This window comes from Pipistrellus kuhlii, unplaced genomic scaffold (genome assembly GCF_014108245.1).
Source record: "Pipistrellus kuhlii isolate mPipKuh1 unplaced genomic scaffold, mPipKuh1.p scaffold_m20_p_43, whole genome shotgun sequence".
In the NCBI taxonomy this organism is placed as follows: Eukaryota; Metazoa; Chordata; class Mammalia; order Chiroptera; family Vespertilionidae; genus Pipistrellus; species Pipistrellus kuhlii.
In genome coordinates this window covers 1021151-1045395 of record NW_023425544.1, presented here as the reverse complement: position 1 = coordinate 1045395, position 24245 = coordinate 1021151, and the positions used below count along the sequence as shown (strand labels likewise).

The 24245-nt window shown below is 64.0% G+C and overlaps 1 protein-coding gene across 1 annotated transcript; it reads right to left on the bottom strand.

Moving 5' to 3' along the window:
• Positions 1-1704: 1704 nt before the first annotated feature.
• On the bottom strand, positions 1705-23266 carry CRB2 (crumbs cell polarity complex component 2). The gene is made up of 13 exons (XM_036412077.2): positions 23104-23266; positions 15748-16065; positions 13449-13644; positions 13202-13341; positions 12277-12462; positions 11985-12098; positions 8566-9444; positions 7969-8477; positions 7314-7479; positions 5714-6500; positions 4871-4975; positions 4211-4331; positions 1705-2663 (listed from the first exon to the last, which is right to left on the bottom strand). Exons 1-13 carry the CDS (start codon positions 23201-23203, stop codon positions 2439-2441), a joined length of 3846 nt encoding a protein of 1281 aa, XP_036267970.1. The 5' UTR covers positions 23204-23266; the 3' UTR covers positions 1705-2438.
• Between the last annotated feature and the right edge of the window lie 979 nt (positions 23267-24245).

Sequence of the window (24245 nt, the reverse complement as noted above, 5' to 3'; positions counted from 1 at the left end):
CTGATGGGCAAGGTCTCTGGAGGTCCCCAGAACCCCGGGGAGCCTTGCTGGTGACTGAGGGCCTGGGAGGCCACCCCTGGGTGGGTGAGGGAGGCCTGGCCCTGAGGTTCTCTCTGACGAGGGGTGTGAGGAGCTGCTGGTCCCGCACACAGCTCCCTCCAGAGCCAGCCACGGCCCCTCCTCAATCTCCCAGCGTCCTGGCTGCTTGGGAGAGGGGTGGGGAAGGGGTGCCAGGCGGGACTGTGAATGCAGCCAGAACACTCAGGTATTTCTGTAGATTCCAGTTCTGAACCCCACTGGAGACAGGGCAGCCCGCCCGGTGGGCCTATCCAAGCCATACTGGTGGCCCCGGGAAGCGGAGCCCACCGTGGTCTCTGGCTGCTGGGGCTGGGGGCTGCTCCTCGTTCCCATGAGCGAACCAGAGGAGGAAGTCCGTGTGAGCGTTCAGTAAGAGCTCCTGGGGGAGAGGGCTGGTATCCCCGTGTCCTTGAGGAAGGGAGGGAGGGAGGCGTCAGCATCTTCAGGACCCCTTCTGTGGAGGCGGGGGCCGGGCTCGGCGGCCAGGGAAGGATTTGACCCCTGGCCCACTCCCAGGCTTGTTCTCATTCAGGCCTCTGAGCCAACTCCGCCTCTCCCCTCCCAAGCAGGGCATCAGGTCGGCTGGTCCCAGGCCTGCTGAGTCCCCAGAGTAGGGCTGCGGGTCACCCGTGGTGCAGAGGGTGCCCAGGAAGGAACAAGTTCAGGGATATCTGTAGGTTTTCCCTCCAGATCTCACTAGCGAGGAGGAACCTGGGCCCCGGAAGGCTGCTGGTGTGGTATCTGTGTTACAAAGGGAGATACAGCCAGAGTGGGTGATAAGCACACCCATTATCTGTCCCCTCCCCCGCCCCAGGCTGCCTGGAGAATGACAGGTGCCTTAGGAGCAAAGAGGAAACCAGGGGGCTCCCCCTAAAAAAGAGTGGCCCAGATTTGATATGTTGGGGTTCCACATAAAATACCCATTTTTAGGGTTCCATAGGAACAAAGGTTGGCCAAATCCTAACCACAGCATTGCTGTGGCTCCATGGTTGGTAAACCATGGGGAAAGGTGGCCCCCCTATTGCAAGGTGAGCCCCTTTCCCGAGTGTTCACGGCCCTTCCCACCAGCCTCTGCCACCTGCACCCTCTTCTCCAGCCCCTCTCCCATCACCCCGGCTCCACCTCAGATCTGCCTGCCTCTCAGGAGTGGGTCAGGTGACCCTCTCAAAGTGTAAGGGGCGTCCTGGCCTTGGCACGCTGGCACGGGAGGCACTGGCCTGGACACAGGCCGGACGGAAGGGCTGGAAGCTCTGCGGAGGCCACGCACTCAGACAGGTAGGTTCCCCTTGGGGATCAGACCCGTGTGAGGGCACCACCGAGGAGAAGAGGGGAAGCAAAGTGCCTGCATGTGCGACTCAAGACCAGCCGACCGGCGGCACCAGCACACACCAGGGCCTCCCGCGAGTCCTCCCCGGGATTCCAGAAGCCTTCAGAGAGGGCCTGGGCTGCAGGTGAAGGAGTAGTCCCGCAGAAGAGCTGGGAAACCCAGAGCTGGGAGGAGGAGGGCTGCTCCTCCATCCCCGTCACCCCCGGGGAGGCCTCTCCCCCAGTCTTTCCCGCAACTCCTGACCCCTAAGAGGACAGCAGACAGCCTTCACTGCAGACAGAGGTGAGTGACTTCAGCATCCCGCCTCCGCGCCTCTGCCCTGACTGTGGTCTGTCCTGCAGACAGGCTCTGAAGCAGCGTTTGTTCAGGGAGCCAGGAGCCCTGGCCACTGGCTATGGCCTCCCCGATTCCCCAGCCGCCTCCAGAGGGAGATTGGGAGCTGGGGCCTGCAGCCTTGCCCCAGCCCCGGCCTGACCTCCACGAGAGTGTGCGGCCTTGGCTTGCCCCTGTCCGAGCGGTGAAGGTTGTCCCTGTCCCCCAACTGTCCCCTCGTGGGATGGCCTGCACCCACTACAGTCCCCTGCACACACAGCAAAGACGTCGACATGCCCATGAGCCCAGTCCAGCACACACACCCATATCTGCAGATCAACAGTCCCCAGGTACACGCCCATACTGTGCACACATGTGTACACATACACACACACACACACACACCTGAACACACCCTGTGCACCGCGTGTGCCCTGCACAGCTGCACAGCTGCTGAGGCACGGCCCGGTGGGTCCGATGGATTTGTCCACCCTGGCCAGGCCCTCTCTGCTGCCCTGAGTGCCCCCCTTTCCCTCAGTCCACGGAGGAACAGAGGCAGGGGGTGCCAGCAGAGGGGACATCATCCCAGCAGGTATGCTGGGCCCTGCAGCAGCTCCCCAGGCCTGGGAGGGGCAGCACGTGCCAAAGCCTCCCGGAAGCGGCCTCCGAGGTCTCCAGGGGGAAACTGTCCGTGGCCTCAGGTGCGGCGCGGGCAGCAGGCCTAGATGAGTCTCTCCTCGGGCGGCACCTTGAGGACACTGTCCATCTCCAGCCGGGCGCCGGCCACCTCCTGCTGGCTCGGGCTGTAGGTGCCCTCTGACTGGCGGCGCTTCCTGGCCGCCAGGATCCCTGAGAGGAGGCCCAAGAGGAGGAGGAGGAGGCAGGCGCAGGCTGCAGGCACTGCCACCTCCAGCAGCGGGAACGGCAGTGGCAGCGGCAGGTCCTTCTGCAGGAGACAGGACAAGGAGGCCTCAGGTAAGGGAGGGGCAGGAGAGAGCAAAGGGGGCACAGGACTCCAGTCCGAGCTCAGCGTGGACGGCACAGAACCCTCACACCACACGGTGAGGCAGCAGGAAGAGCATCCCTCACTCCCGGGAGCTCAGAGTCTGGTTTATTTATTCCCCAAAAAGCTGGGAGCAGGGCCTGCATGTGAGGCACGCGGTGGGTAGGAGGTGAGAAAGCAGGCTTTGCCCAGACTCCCCAGACGCGGGACCAGTTGGTGGCAAGCCAGGACTGGCACTTCTCCATCTGCCCCCAACACCACGCTGCCACCCTTCAGCTCTATGTCCGGTCAAGGCCCTTCTGTCCGAGGCCAGGGTGGGCCGCAGTGCCCAGCCCTGCCATTTGGCTCCTCCCGACAAACTCGCTCAATCTGCGGCCATGGGGACTTGCTCCCTCCCCATCCTGCAGGGAGGCCCGGTGTTTGAAAGTGGCCATGGAGACCAGGCTCAACCCCAAAGGGGGAGAACCTAGGCAACAGCCGGAGAGGCTGACTGACGAGCTGATGGCGAGCTCAGAATCCAGCAGGGCCTTCCCCACCCCTGTCCTCACCTCCATGGAAGCTAGACCAGGCTTTGGGAGGCCCTCCTCTCAATCTCCCAGTCCCCCAGGGTTTCCCCATCAAGGATTCTGCAAGGCTCGAATTCTGAAGTTCCGGAATCACAGAAATCCGGGATTCCAGAGCCAGGGGTCTCCCTCTGAGACCTGGGTCCCAGGCCCAGCACACCTGGAGAAGGGTCCGAGGCTGCAGATAAAGGGGGCCCTCACCAGCCGCCACCCAGCACTTCTGGGGGAGTTGTAAAGCCATTATCTCCCTGGGCTCTGGGAAGGGGGGTGGGGAGTCAGGGGCTGTAAAAGTTCCACTTGAAAGGAAGCAGTCCCCAGAAGCAGAGGGAATGTGCAGGTTTATGGCCCAGGCTGCCAGAAGCCTGCGGAGATCAAGGCTCCTGCCCAGACTTCCCTGCCCACCTCCCCTGCCGCCAGCACCCACTGTGGGTTCATGCCTGCAGGGCCAGCTCCGCCCCTCAGGGGAGCCCTCCAGAGGGAGGGTCAAGCTCAAGCTGCCCTTGGGCCCCTCTGCAGCGGAGTGTCCTGGGATCAGGGGCCACGCTCGCTCCGGCTCAGAATCCTGGGCTCCCCGAATCTTCCTACTCCACAAACCCCCAGAGGACACAGCCTCTGCACCAACCTAAGTCCCTGAGTTCCAAGATCCTGTGGGTCCCGAATCCTGCCCCAAATCGGGCTTGATGGAGCCCAACTACTTGACCGCCAGGCCCCAGCGTGATGGGTGGGGACCTCGGGGCTCTCCCGGGAGTGAAAATGCCTCCTGGGTGAGGGTCATGGAACGGACTGGGTCTCCCCTGCTGCCGCCCACCCCACGACAGGCTGGTCCAGCAACAGCTCCAAGTGCGGCACCACCACCACCACCACCACTCCCCACCCCCCAACATCATCTCATAAAGTCCCAAACCCCACAGCCTCTGGCACACTCACCACCACTTCACAGAACGGGCCTGAGAACCTTGCGCTGCAGACGCATTCGTACGCCCCAGCGGCCGCCCGGCAGGTGCCCCCATTCAGGCAGGGGTTGTTGGCTTCACAGGAGAGCTGACACCTGGGAGGCAGAGAAGAGGGTGGGGGGAGGAACCTGCTTCCTCCCACGTGGCCTCTTGCTCCCCAGCTGCCATCCTCAGCTCCTCCAGCCCCTTCCCAGGCACTGAAGCTCCTCCATTCACTGTCTCCGCCTGGCCGGACCCTGCCGGTGCCGAGGCTGAACGAGAGCTCCATCACCGGCTGCCGCCTCTGCCCCGGCATTCATGACCGAGAATGGCTCACTCCACCAGCACAGGAGGGCCTGTGTGAGGCCCGGTGATGCTGACTCTGTGTGCAGCAGGCCCAGAGCCTGCCCTCTCACAGCCTCCCCTGGCGGCCCTGGGGCAGGTGGCCTGTGCAAGGGGCTCCAGGAAACACCACCAAGCAACCCCTTCCCTGCAGGGTCTGCAGAGCAGAGGGGGGCAGCCCCACAAAGTGACCGAGGGGGGCTGTCAGGCATGTGATGACAGGGAGGACTCAGGCGGTGAGTACCCCACTCTCCCCACCCTGCCCAGCTCTCCACACTCAGCGGCTACTTCCCAGGCCTCACCCCAAACCCACCTCTGGCCAGCAAAGCCCTCCTGGCAGCTGCAGTTGGCACCCTGAGGCCCACCCTCACACGGGCAGGTGGCATTCAGGCTGCACCCCTCTGGCAGGACAGGCAACCTGGGGAGAAAACAGGCTGGACTGGGGGCAGGATGCCGGAGGCTTGCCCACCCTCAGCCCCTCCATCACAGGCCATTGAGCCTCTGTGCTGGCATCTGTGGATCTCAGGGCCCACCCCCTATGGTCCCTAGTGTCAGTCAGGCACGTGGTGTCTGAGGTGGCCGGGATGGGACACAGGGCTGTCCAGCCCCACCCTGACCCAGGCCAGGAATCTTCCCAGGGTCCAGGCCTTTGAGAAGCTGACAAAATGGAAGGACCCTGCTCAGAACAAAAGTGCATTCCTTAGCACAACACACTGGGGCCTGACATTCCTGGGGGGAGGGGGGGAGAACCAGGGAGGTAAGACCTCCAACAGACAGCCCTCCATAGCCTTGGCTCCAAAGGACTGGAGCCTCGAACCAAGAACGGATAGGGGACCATCTCACTCTGCCTCCCTCACAGGGGTCTAACGCGGTGAACATCAGTGGTGAGTGGGTGGACAGAAAAGCTCCGTCAAGGTTTTCTTCCAAGACCAGCTCTGCCTTCCCTACCCTTCACCCCCAGACAGAGCGCTGCTCATCTGAAATGCAAATTTACTGGGGTGTCCTTTACCTGGCAGACCTAGGAGACTGTGGTTCACAAGGAGAGCAGGAGGCTCGGAGAGGGGAAGGGGCCGGCCCACAGACCCAGGATTCCCTGCCTCACCCACCGTCCAGGGGTCCTCCCCTCCTGCCCGCCTCTCCCGCCCGGGTCACCGACCTGCAGCGCGGGCCCGCGAAGCCCTCGGGGCAGCGGCACAGGAACCCGCCGTCGGGGCGCGCGTGGCAGCGGCCGCGGAGGCAGGGCGCGGAGCCGCACGGGTCGGCGCGGGCCTCGCAGCGCGGGCCCTCCCAGCCGGGGCCGCAGACGCAGGCGAAGGCGTCGAAGAGGTCGCGGCAGGCGCCGCCGTGCCGGCAGGGCGAGGGGGCGCACACGGGCTCGCCGCGGCAGCCGAGGCGCGGGGCGGGCGCGCCAGGCCGGGCGGCGAAGTGCTCCCGGGCGCCCGGGGCCGCGCCGGGCCGCGGGCGCGCCAGGGGCAGCGGGAGGCGGCCGAGCGCCACGCGGCCCAGGCAGCCGGTGAAGCCCTCGGCCAGCAGGACGCGCGCCGCGCCCGGGCCGCGCAGGAAGGCCAGGTCGCCCGCCAGGCCGCGCAGGGCCACCGGCTCCGCCGCGCCGTCCAGCCAGAGCAGCCAGCGCGACGCGGCGGCCGCGGGGCGCTCCATGGCCAGGCGCACGCGGTGCCAGGCGCCGTCCGCCACGCGCGGCCCGGGGGCGGGCAGCTCGGCGCCCGGCAGCCCGCGGCCGCTGCGCACGCCCGCCGCCAGCGAGCCGTTGCGGACGGCCAGCCACACGGCGGCCAGCGGGCCGGCGGCGGCGCGCAGCAGCCCGGCCTCCGCGTCGCGGGTGCGGAAGGCAAGCGACAGGCCGCTGAGCTCTTGTTCCGACGACACGTTGTGTCCGCTGAATGCGACCGGGGGGCCCTCGCGGAACGTGGCTTCCGCCACACCTGCGGAGAGAGGGGCGTTGGGGAGGGCCTCCGGGGGGCACCCACCCAGCCACCCAACCCCTACACGCAGGTGGTACCACCTGCCGCCCATGGAGGGTGGGTGGAGGATGGGGAGAAGCAACACACAGCCACCTGCCGTCTAACCCAGAATGTGGGGCCCCACCTGCACTGCCCCCTCCCCTTACGATTCCCTTCCCCAGATGGCACCCCCTGCCCTCCAGGGAGCAGGCCAGGCAAAAGAGCCCCTCGAAAGATCTGCCCTTTCTCTCCCTTCTCCTGGAGTGGCCTGGTCTCATCACGGAGGCCTACTCTCCACTGCAGGAAGTCATCTTGTCGTGCAGATTTCTAAACGTTGATCATGCATTTTAATGAAATGCAGTCCGTTTTTTTAAAAAAAATGCAAATCATGTCTTTCTCCAACTTAAAGCCCTCCCGTGGCACCCCACTGCCCTTGGGGAAAAAGTCCTGAGCTGCCTGGCCCAACATTCAAGGCCTCTGGCAACCTAGCCATCCATACCTGTCCTTGTGTCAAAAGTGTTCTTCTAGACCTCAGGGCCTTTGCACATGCTCTTTCCCCTCCCTGATATGTCCTGCCTGCCCTATGCCAGGTCAGAGTTTTATTTGACCTTGAAAATCTATAACGAATGCTTTCTTCCTCCAGAAAGCTTGTCCTACTGGATGCAGCGGCCCAACTACACTGGGCTGGAACTGTTGGCATCCTGGCCCATGGTGAGCCCCGAGGTTAGGGGTGTGGTCGAACCTAGCCTGAGTGTCCAGCACCCAGCAGGTGGGATGCCCAGGGCACACACTCACAGATGAAGCCACCAGGGACCTCCTCACAGGTGGCAGGCGGGAGGCAGGGCTGGCCAGGACACCACAGCTGCTGGGCACACATGGGCCCGGTGAAGTTGGCAGGGCAGGTGCAACGGAAGTCATTCCAGGTGACCAGGCAGGTCCCACCATTGAGGCAGGGGTTGGGCTATGGGAGAAGCAGGACAGGGGTTGCTCAGGCCTGCAGGAGCATGATCGTCCCTGCACTGGTTCTTAACTGAGCGCCTACTAGAGACACAGTACCTCCTCAGACAAACGGAGTGGAAGTCACTACCTCCACTTGACAGGTGAGGAAACTGAGGCTCAGAGAGGAGAAGACACTTGCCTGCGTCACCCAGCCAGTAAGCAGAGGAGCCAGAGTTCGCACCCAGGCTATTCCAATTCCAGGGCTGGTCTCTGTCCCCCCCACCCAGTTCCTGCATGGAGGCTTGATGGTCCTTGCCTGGGTCAGGGTGTCTGTCTCAGAAAAGGGCCAGAGGGCCAGAGCAGCTGGGCCAGAGAGGAGCTGAATATGAGCCCTTCCCTGCCCCTCTCTAACGGGGCACCTCGCGCAGAGTGCTCTCCTCACCAGGAGAAAGACGTGCCAGCCCAGAGGGGCAGGGTGCGGAGGGACCCACCCCTCGTCCGGAGCACTCACGCTGCATGCATCCTCAGAGACACAGCCCGCCGTGAGGTTCCGGGCCTGCCGGCTGCCCGGCTCGCGGGGCTGGCTTGCGTTCCCCGGCGGCAGCGGAGAGAAGGGCAGGCGGAGGCCGTTGAGCCGCAGGTCCTGGAGGCAGCCGCGGAAGGGCCCACCCCACGGCTGGGCGTCGGCGGGGAGGAGTCTCCCGCCCACATGCACCTGCAGCCCCTCGCCCTGCAGCTGCTCAGACGGGAAGCTGAGGGTCACCAGGTGGCGGAGCCCATCGTGCCAGGGCCCGGGCAGCACCAGAGAGGGCCTGCCCAGCGCCTCGGCCCGGACCTGGCCCTCGCTCAGGAACACTGTCAGGACCGCTGCGGAGGCGTTGGCGAGCTGGAGCAGCAGGCCGGCGGGCTCCCGCGTGCGGAGTAGGAAGGACACCGTGAGGTTGGGGCCTGGCAGCTGGTGGACCAGGAAGGATGCGGAACTCGGGGTGCCCCCCAAGCCAAATGTGGCCGCGGGAGCCTCTGCGGGGAGAGAGGGAGCCGGGCATGAGGCGTGTGGGCGGGGGGAAGGCACGGCCTCTGCCCGGGGCCCACCTGGCTGGCTCCTCACCATCAGCACACGTGGGTCCACTGTAGGGCCGGGGGCAGTCGCAATGGAAGTGAGTCCACAGGTCCACGCAGGCCCCTCCGTGGGCACAGGACAGGGGCTGGCACTGCTCCTGGCGCCTGCAGCCTGGGAGGACATTCTCCCCAAGATCTTCAGGCAGCAGGAGGTGCCCGTCCACATGCACGTCCTGGAGGCAGCCTGCAAAGGCTGCTCCGCCCAGCTGGACGGAGCGGGGCCCGGCAGGCGGAGTGGCCGGGGACGCGGCAGGAGCCTGGGCCACGGAGCCGGAGGCCACGCAGAGCTGGGCCGGGCAGCCCTCATGCCAGAGCCGCAGCGCCAGGGCCTCCAGGCGGAGTGTCACCTCCGCTCGGTGCCAGCGGCCATCGTTTAGGGCCACGTCTGGCAGCCTGAGGACTAGCACGGGATTGCCGTGGCTCCGGAGCGTGGCCTGGAGTGTGGCCGCCGCCAGTGCCAACTCCAGCTCCAAGCTGCGCTGGGCATCGGTGCGTGTGGCCAAGGCACCGGCAGGGAGGGTGGTTCGAAACCTCAGTGCCAGACCCAGGGGCCCGCCAGCTGGCCCTGGCACCCGCACGGGGCTCCCGGCCACCAGGGAGAAGGTGGTGTTCTGGCCACAGGAAGGTCCGTGGGTGCCGGGTGGGCAGCGGCAGACGTAACCGTGGACCCCAGACTCCAAAGTGGGGATGCAGGTCGCAGCCAGTGGGCATGTGTGGCCCTGGCAGCCAGTGAGCTGCACAGAACAGTCATGCCCCCCCCAGTCCTCCGGGCACCGGCAGGTGAAGCCTGCCGTGCTGTCATCGCAGGTCCCACCGTGGAGGCAGGGCTCCGACAGGCATTCGTCCACTTCCTCCTGGCATGTCGGGCCTTCGGAAGAGACGAGGCCGAGGCTCAGCACCCAAGGCCAGAACCACAGTCTGGACCCTGAGCTTGCAAGCTTCCTGGGACCAAGACCTCGGTACTTATCAATTTCCAAAGGGTTTTTCGTGGCCCCATGGAAGTCTCCCGGAGGCTGGAATCCGGGATCCCCCTTTCTCTCTACACCCTGCGGGTTCAATCCCCTAAATAACTCTCCAACCTGCCACCCCACCTCCCTGCCTCGCCTGCCTGACTGCAGAACCCCTCTGCCATCTGTCTCCACACCGGAGATCTGGTTCTAACGATCACCCGCCCGGTTCCTCTGCTGCTGAGGTCCAATCTCTCGCCCTGGCATCCAAGGTTCCTCGTGGGCTGGCACGACCAGGCACCCAAGCCTCAACCCTGCTCCCTACAAACCTTGAGCTGCCTGTTCCTCCGAGCTTTTCCTGGAAAGTCCTGCCTCCGGGGCTTTGCTCACACTGTTCCCTCTGCTTGGAGTGCCTCCTCCGCCCTCACCCTGCCTTTCAAACTCCTACTCATTCTACAAAGCCCAGATCCAAAGGGCCAGTCCCCTCGGTGGCGACCTCTGACTCCCAACCCCAAGCTAGTGTGTCATTCCCAACTCCCTGTCCGCACCAGGCACAGAACTGCGCATGGAAAGTGTCTGCCTGGGCGGCTGAGGTCTCCTCCAGGGCCGTGAGTACAGCACCGGCACCCAGCAAGGGGCCTGGCATGGCTTTGTGGACAGAGTGGTAAAGGGAGGGGCAGGGAGAGGTGGGTAGGCGCCTGTGGCACTCCAGGTAGCCCCAGGCTCTCACCTCCCAAGGGCCCCCCTACAAGCTGTGAAGGGACCACCTCACCCTCCCTCCCAGAGCTCCCATGCCAGGTGCTCTGGCCCAGCTTAGGTCAAGAGGCCACAGCCCAAAGCCCGTTCAGCCAGAGACTCCACAAAGCAGCCAAGGCTGGCCCTGCCCCAGTACCCCAGCGGGAGGGGCCCAGGCCCCGGGAAGCCAGTGGATTTGAATCCCGGCCCCGGTCTGCACATAAGCAGCACACAGTCTCCTTCTGAGGACAGCCGGCTCCACCTCCCCTGCCCAAAGCCATCATCTCCGTACCTGCCAGGAGCCACACGCCCCCCAGGAGGGTCCACAGGGTCCGCAGCCTCATGGCATCTCCCCAGATGTGAGGGTGCTGGGCGGCCCCGAGGCTGAGGAGCAGCGCTCCGGCCTGGGCTGCCTGCCTCCTTCAGACCCTGCTCAGGAATGCCGGCGCTGCCTCCCCCACGCCCGGCGCGAACCAAAGGGAGAATGGGGGTGGACAGAGGCCAGGAGCCTGGCCCCGCAGCCGGGATTCCCCGTCCTGGTCTCTGACCTTAGAGATCCGACCTCGCTGTCACCCATCCGCTGAGCTCAGCTGCTGCTGACGCTGGGGAACCTGAGGGGGTGACACCCCCTCTCTGAAGGCTCCAAGGCCTCCTCTGGAAGAGGGGGGGGGCTTAAACCCCCACTTCATGGGGCGGCGGTCAGGGGTAACAAATGCACAGGGCATGCCTGGTGGACCCACTGTGTGCCAGGCACCCAGGAGGCAGGACTCGGGGACCACAGGCCACGGGGTGCCCAAGGGAGTGGAGACACTGAGCCCCATGGTCTTTGTGTGGGCAGAGGGTAGGGGCGACGGTGTGATCACCACCTCCTTCCCCCGGGGCCGGGAGCTGTGTCCAGGAGCCCTGCCAGGCAGAGGAGGCGGCTGCCTGGGCAGGAATGCGGGCCATGTGGGGGAAGTGCCACGGGCATTCCAGAGCGGCAGGGACACTCGGGGAGTGAGGAGTTCCGTGGGTTCACCAGTGTCCGTGTGGGAGGGTGTCTGTGGGTCTGTGCATCTGCTGCACCCCCAGCTCCTGCCCAATAGACCTGAGCTCCCCCAAGGTCAAGCTCATCCTTCTCCAAACACTGGCTCCAGGTCTTCTACCTTCCCTGTCCTGGCCCAAGGGCCTCTGCCCAGCCCTCTGATGTCAGGTGCCTAGGGTCTCTGCCCATCGTCCACACCTCCTCCCCGACAACCTCGGCCACTCCTGGCCCCAGCTGTCAGGATTACTCTTCTGACCCTCAGTCTCTGACTCCAGCCCAGGCCTCAGCCCTGGGCACCAACCAGATTCCTGTCCAACAGCCCCACTCAGGCTCCTCCTGGGGGTGCTCCTCAGACAGACTCTGCAGACAAGGCTGCACTCACGGTCCTCCCCACAACGTCACCCAGGACAAACATGTAGCCGCATCCCTGACACCTTCCGCTCGCCTGGCTAACCCTCAGGACCTGTAGGGGGCCTCCTCAATGTCTCTCCGCCTGTTTATTCCCTGCATCCCCACCTCCAACGCCCAGGTCCCAGCTCGGTCCTAACTTGAATGGCACCTGGGCCACTATACCCACCTCCTCCCTCATCCCCTCATCCCCATCAACCCAGCCTCCATACACCAGCCAGAGGAGCCCTCCCACCCCCAGACCTCCCAACTCTGCCCTTGCCCCACCCCGGTGCCCACCCCAGCCCCAAGCACCTGTGTAGCCGCTTGGACAGAGACACTGAAAGCCGCCGGGCAGGTCCTGGCAGCGGCCTCCATGGAGGCATGGCCCCGAGGCACACTCGTCCACGTCCACGCTGCAGTCGTCCCCTGCAAGAGGGCCAGCCGCGTCCCCATGTGCCCTCAGAGCCAGGCTGGCCCTGGAGGCCCATTTTATAGCTACAGAGACTGAGGCCCAAAGAGGGGCGCTGGAACCCAGCCCGGCACCCCTCCTGGTGCATGTGAGCACTGGCGGGCCTTCCGCCCAGGAGAGGGGTAAGGCGCTCACCCTCAAAGCCTGCGGGGCAGCGGCACAGGAAGCCGGCAGCGTGGCGGAAGCTGAAGGCGCCGGGGAAGGCCGCCTGGGCGCCCCCGTAGAGGGCCGGGTCGGAGCGCTGCAGGCATTGGCCCCCGTGCAGGCAGGGGCCGGCCGCACACTCGTCCTCGTCCACCTCACACAGCTCGCCGCTGTAGCCTGGGGACGCACACGGGACCTCAGGTCACAGGGAGACCTCCGGCAGCACCCTTACCTCCCTCCCCCCCCCCCCCCCCCCAGACACCAGCCCAGACCAGGGTTGGGTTAGGACAGTGGTCGGCAAACTCATTAGTCCACAGAGCCAAATATCAACAGTACAACGATTGAAATTTCTTTTGAGAGCCACTTTTTATAAACCTAAGCTTCTTCTAACGCCACTTCAACATATACTCGCCCAGGCCGTGGTATTTTGTGGAAGAGCCACACTCAAGGGGCCAAGGAGCTGAAAGTGGCTCTCGAGCCGCAGTTTGCCGACCACGGGTTAGGATAACGGCTCAGAATATGGTCCCCACGTTCTGAGAGAATGGCACACCAAAGGGGGTGGGAAGCCTATGGCAGCCGTCACCAGCTCAGCAGCATCTTACTGGCGTGACCATGGGAAGTGCGCACCCCGCCCGTGCCAGGCCGTGGGCCAAGGCCTCATGGCCATCACGCCTTTCCCCTCCTCAGAGCTACCCGGGACGAAGGTGCCATGATTAGCCCTATTGCGCAGACCGGAAGCCTGAAACTTGGAGAAGTTGCGATCACGTGCTCGCACTCAGCTAGGTGCACTGAGGGCGCATGCGCGTGCACGATTTCTCCGCCCCAGGCCACGGCCGCCGGCCAGTCTACGCATGCGCCCGCCCCAGGCCACGCCCACCCGCCAGTCTACGCATGCGCCCGCCTCGCACCCGCGCACCTGGCCAGCAGAGGCAGCGGAAGTTCCCGACGCCCTCGAGGCACGTGGCGTTGTGCGCGCAGGGTGCAGACGCGCACTCCAGCACCTCCTGCTCGCAGAGCGAGCCCTCGTAGCCCGTGTCCCCGCAGTCGCACCGGAACCTGGAGGGAGCACAGCACGCCCTGGGCTGCAGCCCCGCTGCCTCCACCGCGTCCCCCCGGCCCCACGCGCGGCCTTCCCGCCTTCCGGCGCCCGGCCGCCCACTCACCCGTTGACCAGGTCGTGGCACACGCCCCCGTGCGCGCACGGCTGGCTCTGGCACTCGTCCAGGTCCAGCTGGCAGCTGGCGCCCCCGTAGCCCGGCGCGCACACGCAGCGGTAGGAGCCCACGCCGTCCAGGCAGGAGCCACCGTGCAGGCAGGGCGCCGAGGCACACTGGTCCACCTCCACCTCGCAGTTCACACCTGGGCGGCCGGAGACACGGGCAGAGGCAGGTCACCGAGAGGGAGGGCAGAGAGGCCGAGTCAGGCCCACTCCAACCAGTTCCAGTTCAAGGAGCGGAAGGTGAGGGTCCGCGCAGAGGTGTTTCTCACGCCCGCAGTGGTGATAGTATAGAAAGAAGACCGACATCCCTGCTCCCCTGAGCTCAGGAGCATCTGGCCAGGAGAGGGGTATTAAGTCAGGGTTAACTAAGGGAGGACTGGACAGGGAGAAAGTCCCAGATTCTGGGGAAGCAAGAGCCAGGATGTTGGCCTGGGGAATTGGGAGTCAGGGAAGGCTTCTTGGAAGAAGAGCCTTCTGAAGGACCAGGGTGGCGTTCATAGACTAGGATGGGGGAGGAGAAAGAGGGGCGGGCTGTTGGGTTCCAGAAAGACTGTTGGTCAGCACCTGCTTGGGGGGAGGTGAGGCAGGGCTATAGGGGAGGCCGGGCTACAGGGAGGCCAGACCTTGGGACCAGGTAGCACAGTCTGGGCTGACCCTAAAAGTTGTAAGCAGCCGAGTTACAGGCTCCTATCTGCATTTTAAAAGGCTCGCTCTGCCGGCTTTGAAAAGGGTGTAAGGATGGACCCCAGAGAGGAGCACGCCCAGGCGGGAGATGCTGAGTAGGGTAAGCAACTCCTTCTGGTCTTCTCTGCTTTGTCTTGCTTTTAAAACTGAAAGTTCAAGTCCTAGGAACCCCCTCAGTCCTGGGCAACACCCAGAAGACTGGGTGGCCCTCAGGGGAGGAGGCTGTGGTGGTGAAGGGAGGTGGGGAATCCCAGGGTGGAGTGTACTGCAACGCTGTCATTGTGCACTCCAGTGGCCCTACTCCTCCCCCCCATCCCCCCACTGGGATGAGACCTGGGAAGTGATTCGTTATGGGGGCCCAGGGGCCCAGATGGCTCCTGCTGGAACCTTCCCCCCTTCCTGGCTCAGTGAGCGCAAAACAGCCCCTCCTTCCTGTGATCCCGCAGGCCTGCTACGCTGGCCCCACTCCCACCCTCTGTGCCAGGCAGAGCGAGGCCCAGGCCTGGAATCCCAGCCTCCCCCGCCCAGCTGGGAAGGGGTGGGGGGAGGAGCAGAGAGATGAGTCACAGACACTGCACTTGCTCACGTCTCACCCAAAAAGCATTCCCCAGTGCACGCACACCTGCTGGCGCTCACACACACAGGGAGCCTGGACACCGGAAAACACTGACAGACACACATGACCTCACTCACAAATGCCGAGAAAGACACATGGAACCCGCTTCCAGAGTCCATGTTCATCTGTGTGCCGAGACCTGCCTCTTCCCTCTGAGCACCCTCCCCTGGAACTCAGTCCCCCCATCTGACCATTGCTCTGAGGTGACCTCAGACTGCCCTCTGCCCTCAGAGAGAGTTGTCTGAATCCAGTGTCCATACTGCAGGCTGCCAACCGTCCTAGACCTGACCTCCCCCCAGCTGTGTCCTCCTCCCGGCTTCTAGGCGCTCACTCTGATGCTCGTGCTTGGAGCGGGACCGGGACTGGGACAGGGCCAAACTCTGACGGAGGGAACCAGCATTTCCTCAGGGCCATCATCCGCTTCCCCCTGGAGACCACACAGGCCCCGGGATGAGGCCCCCCGTACAGTGTGGCTCTGCGCTGGAGTTTGGGGGCTTCCCAGGGAAGGGGTCCACATGACAGTCTGAACCACACCAGGGGTGTTCATACTCTAGAATCATCCGGGGAGCGACAGTGTCACTCACACCACAGCCGGACACGGTCTGCAGTGAGTAGATGTGAGAAACACGAGGTGTGCACTCAGGAAGGCCACACCAGGCACCTCTGCGCTCTAGGCAACACCTCGCACGTATCGGAACTCCAGAAGGGACTGAGGGGACGCGTGTGCAGTGCCTACACTCCCGCACTCACCCCGAGCTGCCCGGCAGCCCCAGAGCGTCCGCTCTGTAGCCAGGCCTGGAGCGGCCGCCCCCGAGAGCGGCCAGGACGCCTGGGAAGGCGGTGGGGGCGTCCCTGCTAACGTCAAAGCTGAGTGGGTGGCTGCACGCTCTGAGCCGGGGAGTCGGCATCACAGAGCCTCCCCCGGGCCCAGTGGGGCCGGTACCTGCGTAGTCCAGGGGGCAGTGGCACTCGTATCGGTCGGCCAGGTTGCGGCAGGTGGCCCCGTGGCGGCAGGGCCGGGAGGCACACTCGTCGATGTCCAGCTCGCAGCGCGGGCCCTGGAAGCCGGGCACGCAGTAGCAGCGGAAGCCGGGATCCGGGCCCTGGGGCACACACACAGCGCCGTGGTAGCAGGGCTGGGTGGCACAGCCCTGGGGCTCGGGGGGCCCGCAGGTGTAGCCGCTCTCCGTAGCCTGGCACTGGGTCCCTGGAGAGCACGGGTCCGAGGCGCAGGCGCTCCGAGCCCCCGAAGGCTCTGTTCCTGTGGAGACGGGAGACAGGGTGGGCAGGCGCTACCGGGCACTCCCCTCCCACACTCACCCTGGTCCCTGGAGACGGAAAACCGCGGGGTCTGTCCCCGCTCTGTAGGATGGAGGGTGGGCCCGTGGCCCCAACAGGCTGCACACGGCTACACCGGAACCGGGAGGAGCTCAGGAGCGCCTCCAGAGCAGAAAACTAGGACCTGGGACGCTACTCCTCTCGGGATGGGGGAGCAGACAGCCGCCCTGGGAGCCTGCTCTGGGTCTCGCATCCCCGCAGCGCCCCTTGGAGGCAGGCTCTGTCATGCCCATTTTACAAGAGAGCAGACTGAGGCTCGAGAGAGAAAGGGAGGACTCGCCAGAGGCCGTCACACAGCACGTTAGTACTGGGTCAGCTCTCCAGGCCTCCCCCTGGGATCAGCCCCACCGGGGTGGGGTCTCCTGTCCACGGCCCCGTTCCCTTCCAGAGGGCCCAGGTCAGGGCCCTTCCCGCTGCCCCCTCCGCCACTCCCGCTGGGAGTCTGGTAACTCCATCCCTGCGTGAAATCGAAGATGGAGGACTTCAAAGGCCCTTCTTCCCTCCTCTCCCCCTCTTCCCACCCCACCCCACTGCTCTGGGAACTTCTCACAGGGCCCCTGGCCCTCACTGTACCCCCGTCCGCAAATGCTGTAGCAGCAGCCTGGCTAAGGCCACAGGGTGCAGGGCAGGTACTGAGACCTGCTGACGGGACCCCTGGCTCTGGCCGCTGTGCTGCCTGCTCTGAGCTCCCTGTTGGAAGGTCACCCCCTGGTCTGGAAGCCAAGCCAGGTGGAGAGCCTCATTCCTCCCTCCCTCCCTCCCTCCCCCCCTCCCCCCTGTCAGTACAATTCTGGAGTCACAACAATAAGAGCTCGGGCCTTGGAGTGAAACGGCCTGGGTAGGTCCCAGCATAATTACTAGCTCCGGGACGGTGGGCAGGTCATTTCTCCTTCGGAGCTGCATCTCCCAGGCCGACAGGGGATGCTAACAGCCCCGGCCCGGGCCTCAGAGGGTGTGACAGGTACTACAGTCATGTCCCCGCTTGTAGGAACTTGGTAAGGGATGGGGAGGGGGAGTCGCCCATAAGAAGGAGGCACCTCCCCATCCCCCGCCACCTGGGGCTCTGAGAGGTGCCCCTTCCTCGGCCAAGTTGTCATCCAGACACTAACCAGGCCCTGCGCCTCCCCTCCCCCATCCGGGTGAAGACCCCCAGATAAGGCTCCGCAGCCTCTCAGGCGTCATCCACATTCCACAAGGCAGGCTGCCCACTGGCCGACCCCCACCCGCCCCAGCCAGGGCCAAGCAGGATGGGGGACAGGGAGGTGGAAATACTGACCAACAAGTGGGCGCAGGGAGGGAATCCCGCTGCCACCCCCACTCGGAGCACCCAGAGCGCCCGGTGCAGCTCAGCATGGGCTCCCTCCCTCCCACTCCCCATTGGGGACCCAGTGCTCACAGGGCCAGGCCTGGGGCGGAGGGCAGCGGGCAGAGGGTCCCCAGTGCTGTCAGACCACAGGGTCCACAGACCCCCTCTGCCCACTGCTCCTCTCCCCAGCTCAGGGCAGGGGTGAGGGCAGGGGGTATTTGGGCCTCTCTCTGGGGCTTATGGGCAGCCCATCTTTTCCACATCCGAGTGGCTGTGGCTGATCCATTTAGAGCCAGTCCCCAGGGCTGGATGCCGTGATGGGGGTGGAGGGAGAGGGGAGGATGGTTGAGGGGGTGGAAGGAACAGGTTTGGGCATCAGACAGACCTGGCATGGATCAGGGTACTAACAGTGCCCACCTCATAGGATATTGTCAGGAGGCGCCCAGGGGACCCCCAGTGAGGGCTCTAGACACTATGATCGGGGTCCCTTGACCCAGCCTCACGCAGGAGGGGGAGCGCAGAAATCGGAGGTCCCAAGTCCCATTTCATTCCAGCAAGGTGCCACCCTCATCCGTGTTGCCCCAGGGATCCCACCCCAATCTGGAGCTTTGCCCTCTCCGAGCAAATGGGAGCGGGCTGGGCAGACAGCGCCTGGGGGAGCGGGACGGTGGGAGCAGGTGGGCTGTCGCCCTAAATGACAGCCCTGCCACCTGAGGTTCACCTGTCAGAGCCGGGCAGAGAGGGAGGGAGCTGCCTGTCCTGGGAGGCGTGCAAGCGCCAGAAGCCTGCCGTGAGGGGCCACCAGATCTCGTGTGTAACCTCCGTGCACCTGCCTGTTTGCCTGAGGAGGTGGGTAGTGCTGTGGCTTCCGTTCCACGGAGGAGGAAAGAGGCTCAGCGATGAGGCCCAGGCCCACAGCCCACGAGGGGCTCTCCCTGCTGCTGCGGAGCCTCCACTGTTCCCAGAGCCCCGCCCCCTCGGCCTGGGTGAAGATTCCCATTCCTGGGCCCCACTGCGACCCAGAGATTTCAAACCTCTGGGCCCCGGCCCAGGAATCTGCATTCAGCACGCTCCCGGGATTCCTTTGTACAGCGGGGCTTGGGGACTGCTGACCTGGGGCTCTGTCTCCCAGGGGCCAGCCGGGGAGGCCAGGCCAGCCCAGGGCTGAGGGGAGGAGAGGTAAGGACCCAGGGCAGAGGAGGGCCGTCCCAGGGGCCCTGCCGGAGGGGCGGGGCCTGTTGCCAGGGTAACGAGGGGCCTGTGCTTATCTTTGCAAATCCCTGCTGACCTCTAAGGCCGCCTGGGACGACCTGCAGGGGACGGATTAACTGACACTGCCCCTCCCCTCGGGCCGGCCGCCCAGCCCTGGGAAGGCCCAGGACCAGCAAGGTAAGGAAAGGGGAATTTCTGGGCAGGATTACAGTCACAGCAGCCATTTACTGAGTGTGTGCTATGTGCACATCTTGCCCCTATTACTACGCTATTGTATTGCTGTCCTCAAACGTTTTAAAGTGGGGGCCAGATCACGGTCCCTCGGAGAGCTGGAGGGCCGGACTATATGAACTACTAATTCCTACTGTAACACCTCGGCTGCGCTCACTGCCCAAAAAACCTGGCGGGCCGGATCAGACTCCTCTGTGGGCCGCATGTGGCCCGCGGGCCGTAGTTTGAAGACGCCTGCAACGGAAGGCATGGGCACTGTTAAGAAAACTGTTTCTCTAACTCAGAGGTCGTAAACTTGCCCGGGATCATCCCTCAAAACACGAGAACAGATGTCTGGGACATGGGAGAGGCCCGCACCTCCCGGGCCTGTGCCATTCCACTGGGCCCGTTCCACATGGCCACCCTGTCCTGCCAGTGCCGGCATGCCAGCCCGGCCTCCTGGCACCGGGCGGGCTCTCTCTGCACAAGCATGAGAACGGAGGTGCGGGCCCCCGCAGTGCGCACCCCCCAGTGCACAGAAAGGGGGTCATTCAATAGCCAGGCATTTCAGGGGAGGGGGCCAGCCTATGGAAGTTTCACATCACCGCTTCCCTTTCCCTTCCTCTCTCCATGAAAAGCAATAAGAACATATCCTCGGGCAAGGATTTAAAAAAGAAAAAAGAAAAAAAAATGGAGGTTCCAGAATGGGCCTGGGCAGAGCGGGCAGCCCCGTGTCTGTCCGGATCCTGGCCGTTAGCAGTCCTCCTGGGCTCAGGCTGCCCTCCGTGCTCAGTGGCTCCTGCTCTCTGGGCGCGTCTGACAGGCTGTGGCAGTGGCCAGCCCCTGAGAGAACTGTTTCTGGAGCGTGGGCTTTGGGAAGCGTCTTGTCTGGGCGAGGCAGAGAGAGACCGTCCTTAAGAAGCGGCCCAAGGACTTTAGGTGTTGGGTGCACATGCAATGTACAGATGAAGTGTCATACATAGACTTTGGAATGCGTGTAATTTATTAACCAGTCGTTTGTTTGGAGCATCCTCCCGTACACTGGAAGGCTGAGGGTTCCATTCCCTGTCAGGGCACATACACAGATCTCCCAGCAGGGTAGGTATGGGAGGAGAGCAGTAGACGTGTCTCTCCCTCTTCCTTCCCCTGCCTCTAAAATCAATAAAAACATATCCTCAGGTGAGGATTTAAAAAGCAATAAGTAGACTTCATCTAAAAGTCAGAAGGAAAAACATTTTAAAAAGAAGTAAAGAAGCAACCCAGAATCTCATAGATGCAGCGCTCCTGGCAGAAGGGCCTCAGGGTAGGACCCAGTAACTGGGGGCCGGGGGCCGGGGGAGGGGGCCTGGAATCCTTTCACAGCCGTTTACCCTGAGGTTAAAGGCAGACTCTGACAACAGTAACCACAACAATAACTGTAGGGGGTTCACATCCTCTTCCTGTTCCTGGCACCGGCACATCCGGGTGTTTCCAAACTAGGCATCCAAAATGCTGGTGTCTGCAGTGCCCCCACCCCACCCCCAGCTTTCAGGGATCCCCGGGAGGCACTCCCCACAGGGAGGGTCCTCGGAGCAGGTGGGGCTCCGGCCTGCCACCCACTGGGCCCCGTGCCATTATTTCACTTCTAACTGCAGTGGCTTCTGGCTGCTGTCTAAAGTTTCTGAAACTGGGAATCCCCAGGGTGTCTTCTCATCCGGTCTCATGCGGCCCCGTGGAGTTAGCCTAGGAGAGGTGACTCTGTGGGCTGGTGTCATCGTCCATCCTGACCCTGCCACCCTCCAGCTCCGAGACTGTGGGCGAGTCATCGACCCTCTCTGGGCCTCATTCCCTCCTTGGCAAACGGAGGGCACCCCAGGGCTGGGTGAGAATGCAATTGATCATGTGAGCCCAGCAGCATGGCACCCACACATAGTGGCGGATGCTGCTGACTTATTCATTCGTCGGCGTAGCTTTACTCAAGGCAGGCACCGTCCAGCAGACCCTGCCCTGGGTCACCTGCGAGCAGCCTCAGCCTCCCCTCGCTGCCTCTGCCCTGCAGGCCCATCAGCTCTGGTTGGAGGAGGGGCCAGACTTGGGGCCTGGAGGGCTGCCCCTTTGTCAGCGGCTCCCTGGGTGTTCTGGGAGCAGGAGGGATGTGAGAGCCTGCGTGCCCATTGTCCTCCAAGATGCCTGGCCCTCTCCTAGCAACCGGCCAGCCTTTGTGGCAGCGCGCGCTCAGGAGAGGGGCCAGGCGCAGGGCCTGGCGGGCGTGGGCAGCAGAGCCAGGGGCCCCGGGCCTCCAGCACCCCCTGCCCTCTGGGATGGATATGGCTTTTCGAGTGATACGGTCCCCCGCCCCTCAACGCCTGGCAGGCATGCCTGGCGCCCTAAATGCTCATGCCGGCAGAGCCCCCACCTCAGCTCTCAGGGACCCCAGGGAGGGGGCTTCCTGTGCAGAAATCACAAGGGGAAGGGGGCCCCCAGCGGGTGAGTGTGCGGGGTGTCTGTGAGGCCATTTCCCTTTGTAGCACCAGTTTACTCTGTGCTCACCCTGCCTCGAAGTCCACGTGAATGTGTATCTGAGTGTGAATGCACACATGTCGGCACACTCGCGTTGCTGTCGATGTGTGTGTGTGTCCTGTGGGTCTACATGTGTGGACACCTGTTCATGAGGTGGTGTGTGCCCTTGTGCATGTCACACCCACGTGCAGGGGTGTGTGTGCGTTTGTACTGATATGTATACACAGATGATTTGTGTGTATATGCACAGGTATGCATTTGTGTGCGTGTGTGTGTGTGTGTCCTGTGGGTCTACATGTGTGGACACCTGTTCATGAGGTGGTGTGTCCCCTTGTGCATGCCACACCCACGTACTGATGTGTATACACAGGTGATTTGTGTGTACACGTGTATGTGCACAGGTATGCATTTGTGTGTGTGTGTGTGTGTGTGTGTGTGTGTGAACTGTAGGACCAGATCCGCAGACCAGGATTTCTTGTCTCAGGGCAGAGAGCAGGCCCCAGCTCCCCTCATGAGCCCCATATATGCCTGGGGGCCCAGCTCATAAGCCCTTATCCCTCCCTGATACTCATTTTCCTCTCCTGCACAATGGGGTCCCCATGCCCCCCAGGGCCCTGCGAGAGGAGGGGGAGATGAAGGCTGTGAGCCAGGCCCCTGAGAGGCGGGAGGAGGTGGCCCAGGGGGACCTGCCCCCACACCCTGGGAGTCTGAGGAGAGAGGCTCCTCAGCCACAGGGAGCCCAGGCGTGGCTCCCTCCGCCAGCAGTGTTGTGGGCTGGGGGCTACCCAGGCCCGGCTCTAGTCGCCATCGTGACTGAGACAAAGGGCCCCCGACCCCCCAGGAGGAACGACAGGCCGTGCACACGTGAATGTACTCAGACAAAAGCAGACACTGCTGGGCGAGTGGGGTCCGGCTTCAGGAAGCCCTTTCAGCTCCTTCCGGGAATGCCTGGGCAGGGGCAGCTGTGGGCACTGTGTTCCCAGAGACCCAGCCACCCAGGGGCCCCAGTGCACCTGCGTCCCCCAGTGTAGGCGGATGAACGCACACATGGGGGGAAGTCGGCAGAGACCAGGCTCCCCTGGTCTCCACCCGATCCACTAGGCTGAGTCTGCTGCCCCCGCCCCAGGCCCCCAGGCACAGTTCAACCCCCTGGGCAGCTCGCTCCCACAGCTCACACTGGGACACAGCACACACTGAGAGGGCCTCAGACACAGCCCAGGCTCACCCCGCACGGCTCATCCTCCCTCACAACTTGAACACACCCCACCTGCACCCACACCCCAGCACAGGCCTCACAGCCCCGCACCCCCACTCCAACACCCTCCTAAGACACAGCCCACCCCGCTACCCAGATCACAGCTGGCCCACAGAGCCCCCCAACACACAACAGCCCCAAGTCTCAGGACATGTTTGCCTCTACACAAGTTCCAGTAACTCACAGCGACACACTCCTCCGTATCCCACAACTCAGGCCTGCACCCCATAACAACACCCTCCTCTGCTCCCCACAACCCAGGCCTGCACCTCACAGCAACACCCTCCTCCGCTCCCCTCAACCCAGGCCTGCACCCCACAGCAACACACTCCGAACACCACAACTCAGGCCTGCACCCCAGCCACAGAGTTGGGCTGGCTCCCGCAGGGACAGCCCCAGGGCCTGGGTGTCTGCTCTGGGACTCAGACCCTGCTCAGCCCCCTCCTCCCCCCACCCCCAAAGCTTGTGCCCCAACTCACCCGCCAGGAGGGCAAGGGCAGGGGCCTCGAGCAGCAGCAGCAGCAGCAAGAAAGGGGCTGGGAGCCCGGGGGCCTGGGGCCGTGGCCCGGCCAGCGCCATGGCAGCACGCTCCGCTCCGCAGCTATGGGAACCGGCGGCCTGGCCGGCTCCGTACCCCCCTCTCCCTCCAACCAGCACTAATGCTGTGGACAGAGGCCCGGCCCTCCCTCCCTCCCTGCTCTCCCGCCTCCTCCCCCAGCCCAGGCCCTCCCAGGCTGCTCCTCCTCCAGGAGGATAGGAGGAGGGGTCTGACCACCCGGTCTCCCCGGAGCCCAGGGCTCCAGGCAGGAGTCAGGGGCCCCTGTGGGTCCGATCTCACCTCACGGCCCAGCACTCTCTCCCTCCTGACCCCCCACCCCTTTCTCCTCCGTCTCTCAGCTGTGCTGCCTCTGCCGCCTCAGAAATTTCTGTTTGGTGGGGGAAGCAGGCCAGTCTTCAGGTACCCCACCCTGCTGTGCCACCCCCAGCGCCTCTCAGCCTGGGCCCTCTCCCCAGCCCGGGCCTGAGCTCCTCCCACTCAGCTCCCACCTGCGCGAGGGCCCCCACCGTGCTGCCTGGCGCCCCTCTCCCTCCCCACGTTCAGTCACCCACGGGTTCTGGTACCGGTTCCTTCTCAGCGTCTCTTGGTCCCACTGCTGCCACAATAGCCCCTCTCACCATGGCCTCAGGAAAAGGCCCAGCTCCCTCCACTCTCCCCACCCTCACCGCCAGCCAGCCGTGTCCCCCCTTTGGCCTACATCTTCTCCTTTACTGGCGGCTCCAGACACCCCACCATAATCCAAGCAGCTCCTCCTGCATCGGCAGCACTAAGTGAGCTTTCCGCTCCCGCAGGAAGTGCTCCTTGTCCAGCCTCGCCGTCCCCTGCTGTGCCCTCCAGCAGCACTTGATGTTCGCTCACTCAGGGTGCAGAGGGCAGTGTTGGTGGGTGGAGAGGAGGGTTCTTCAGGGGCCCTGGACCCAGGATGCCAGGGCATCTCAAAGGCGCTGCAGCATAGACAACAGCCCCCCAACCCCGTCCCCTTTGCTGAAGGGACTTCCTGAACCAAGACACTGTCCCCTGCCCATTGGCCCAGGTCAGTGACCACAGGCTCAGGCCCCAGGT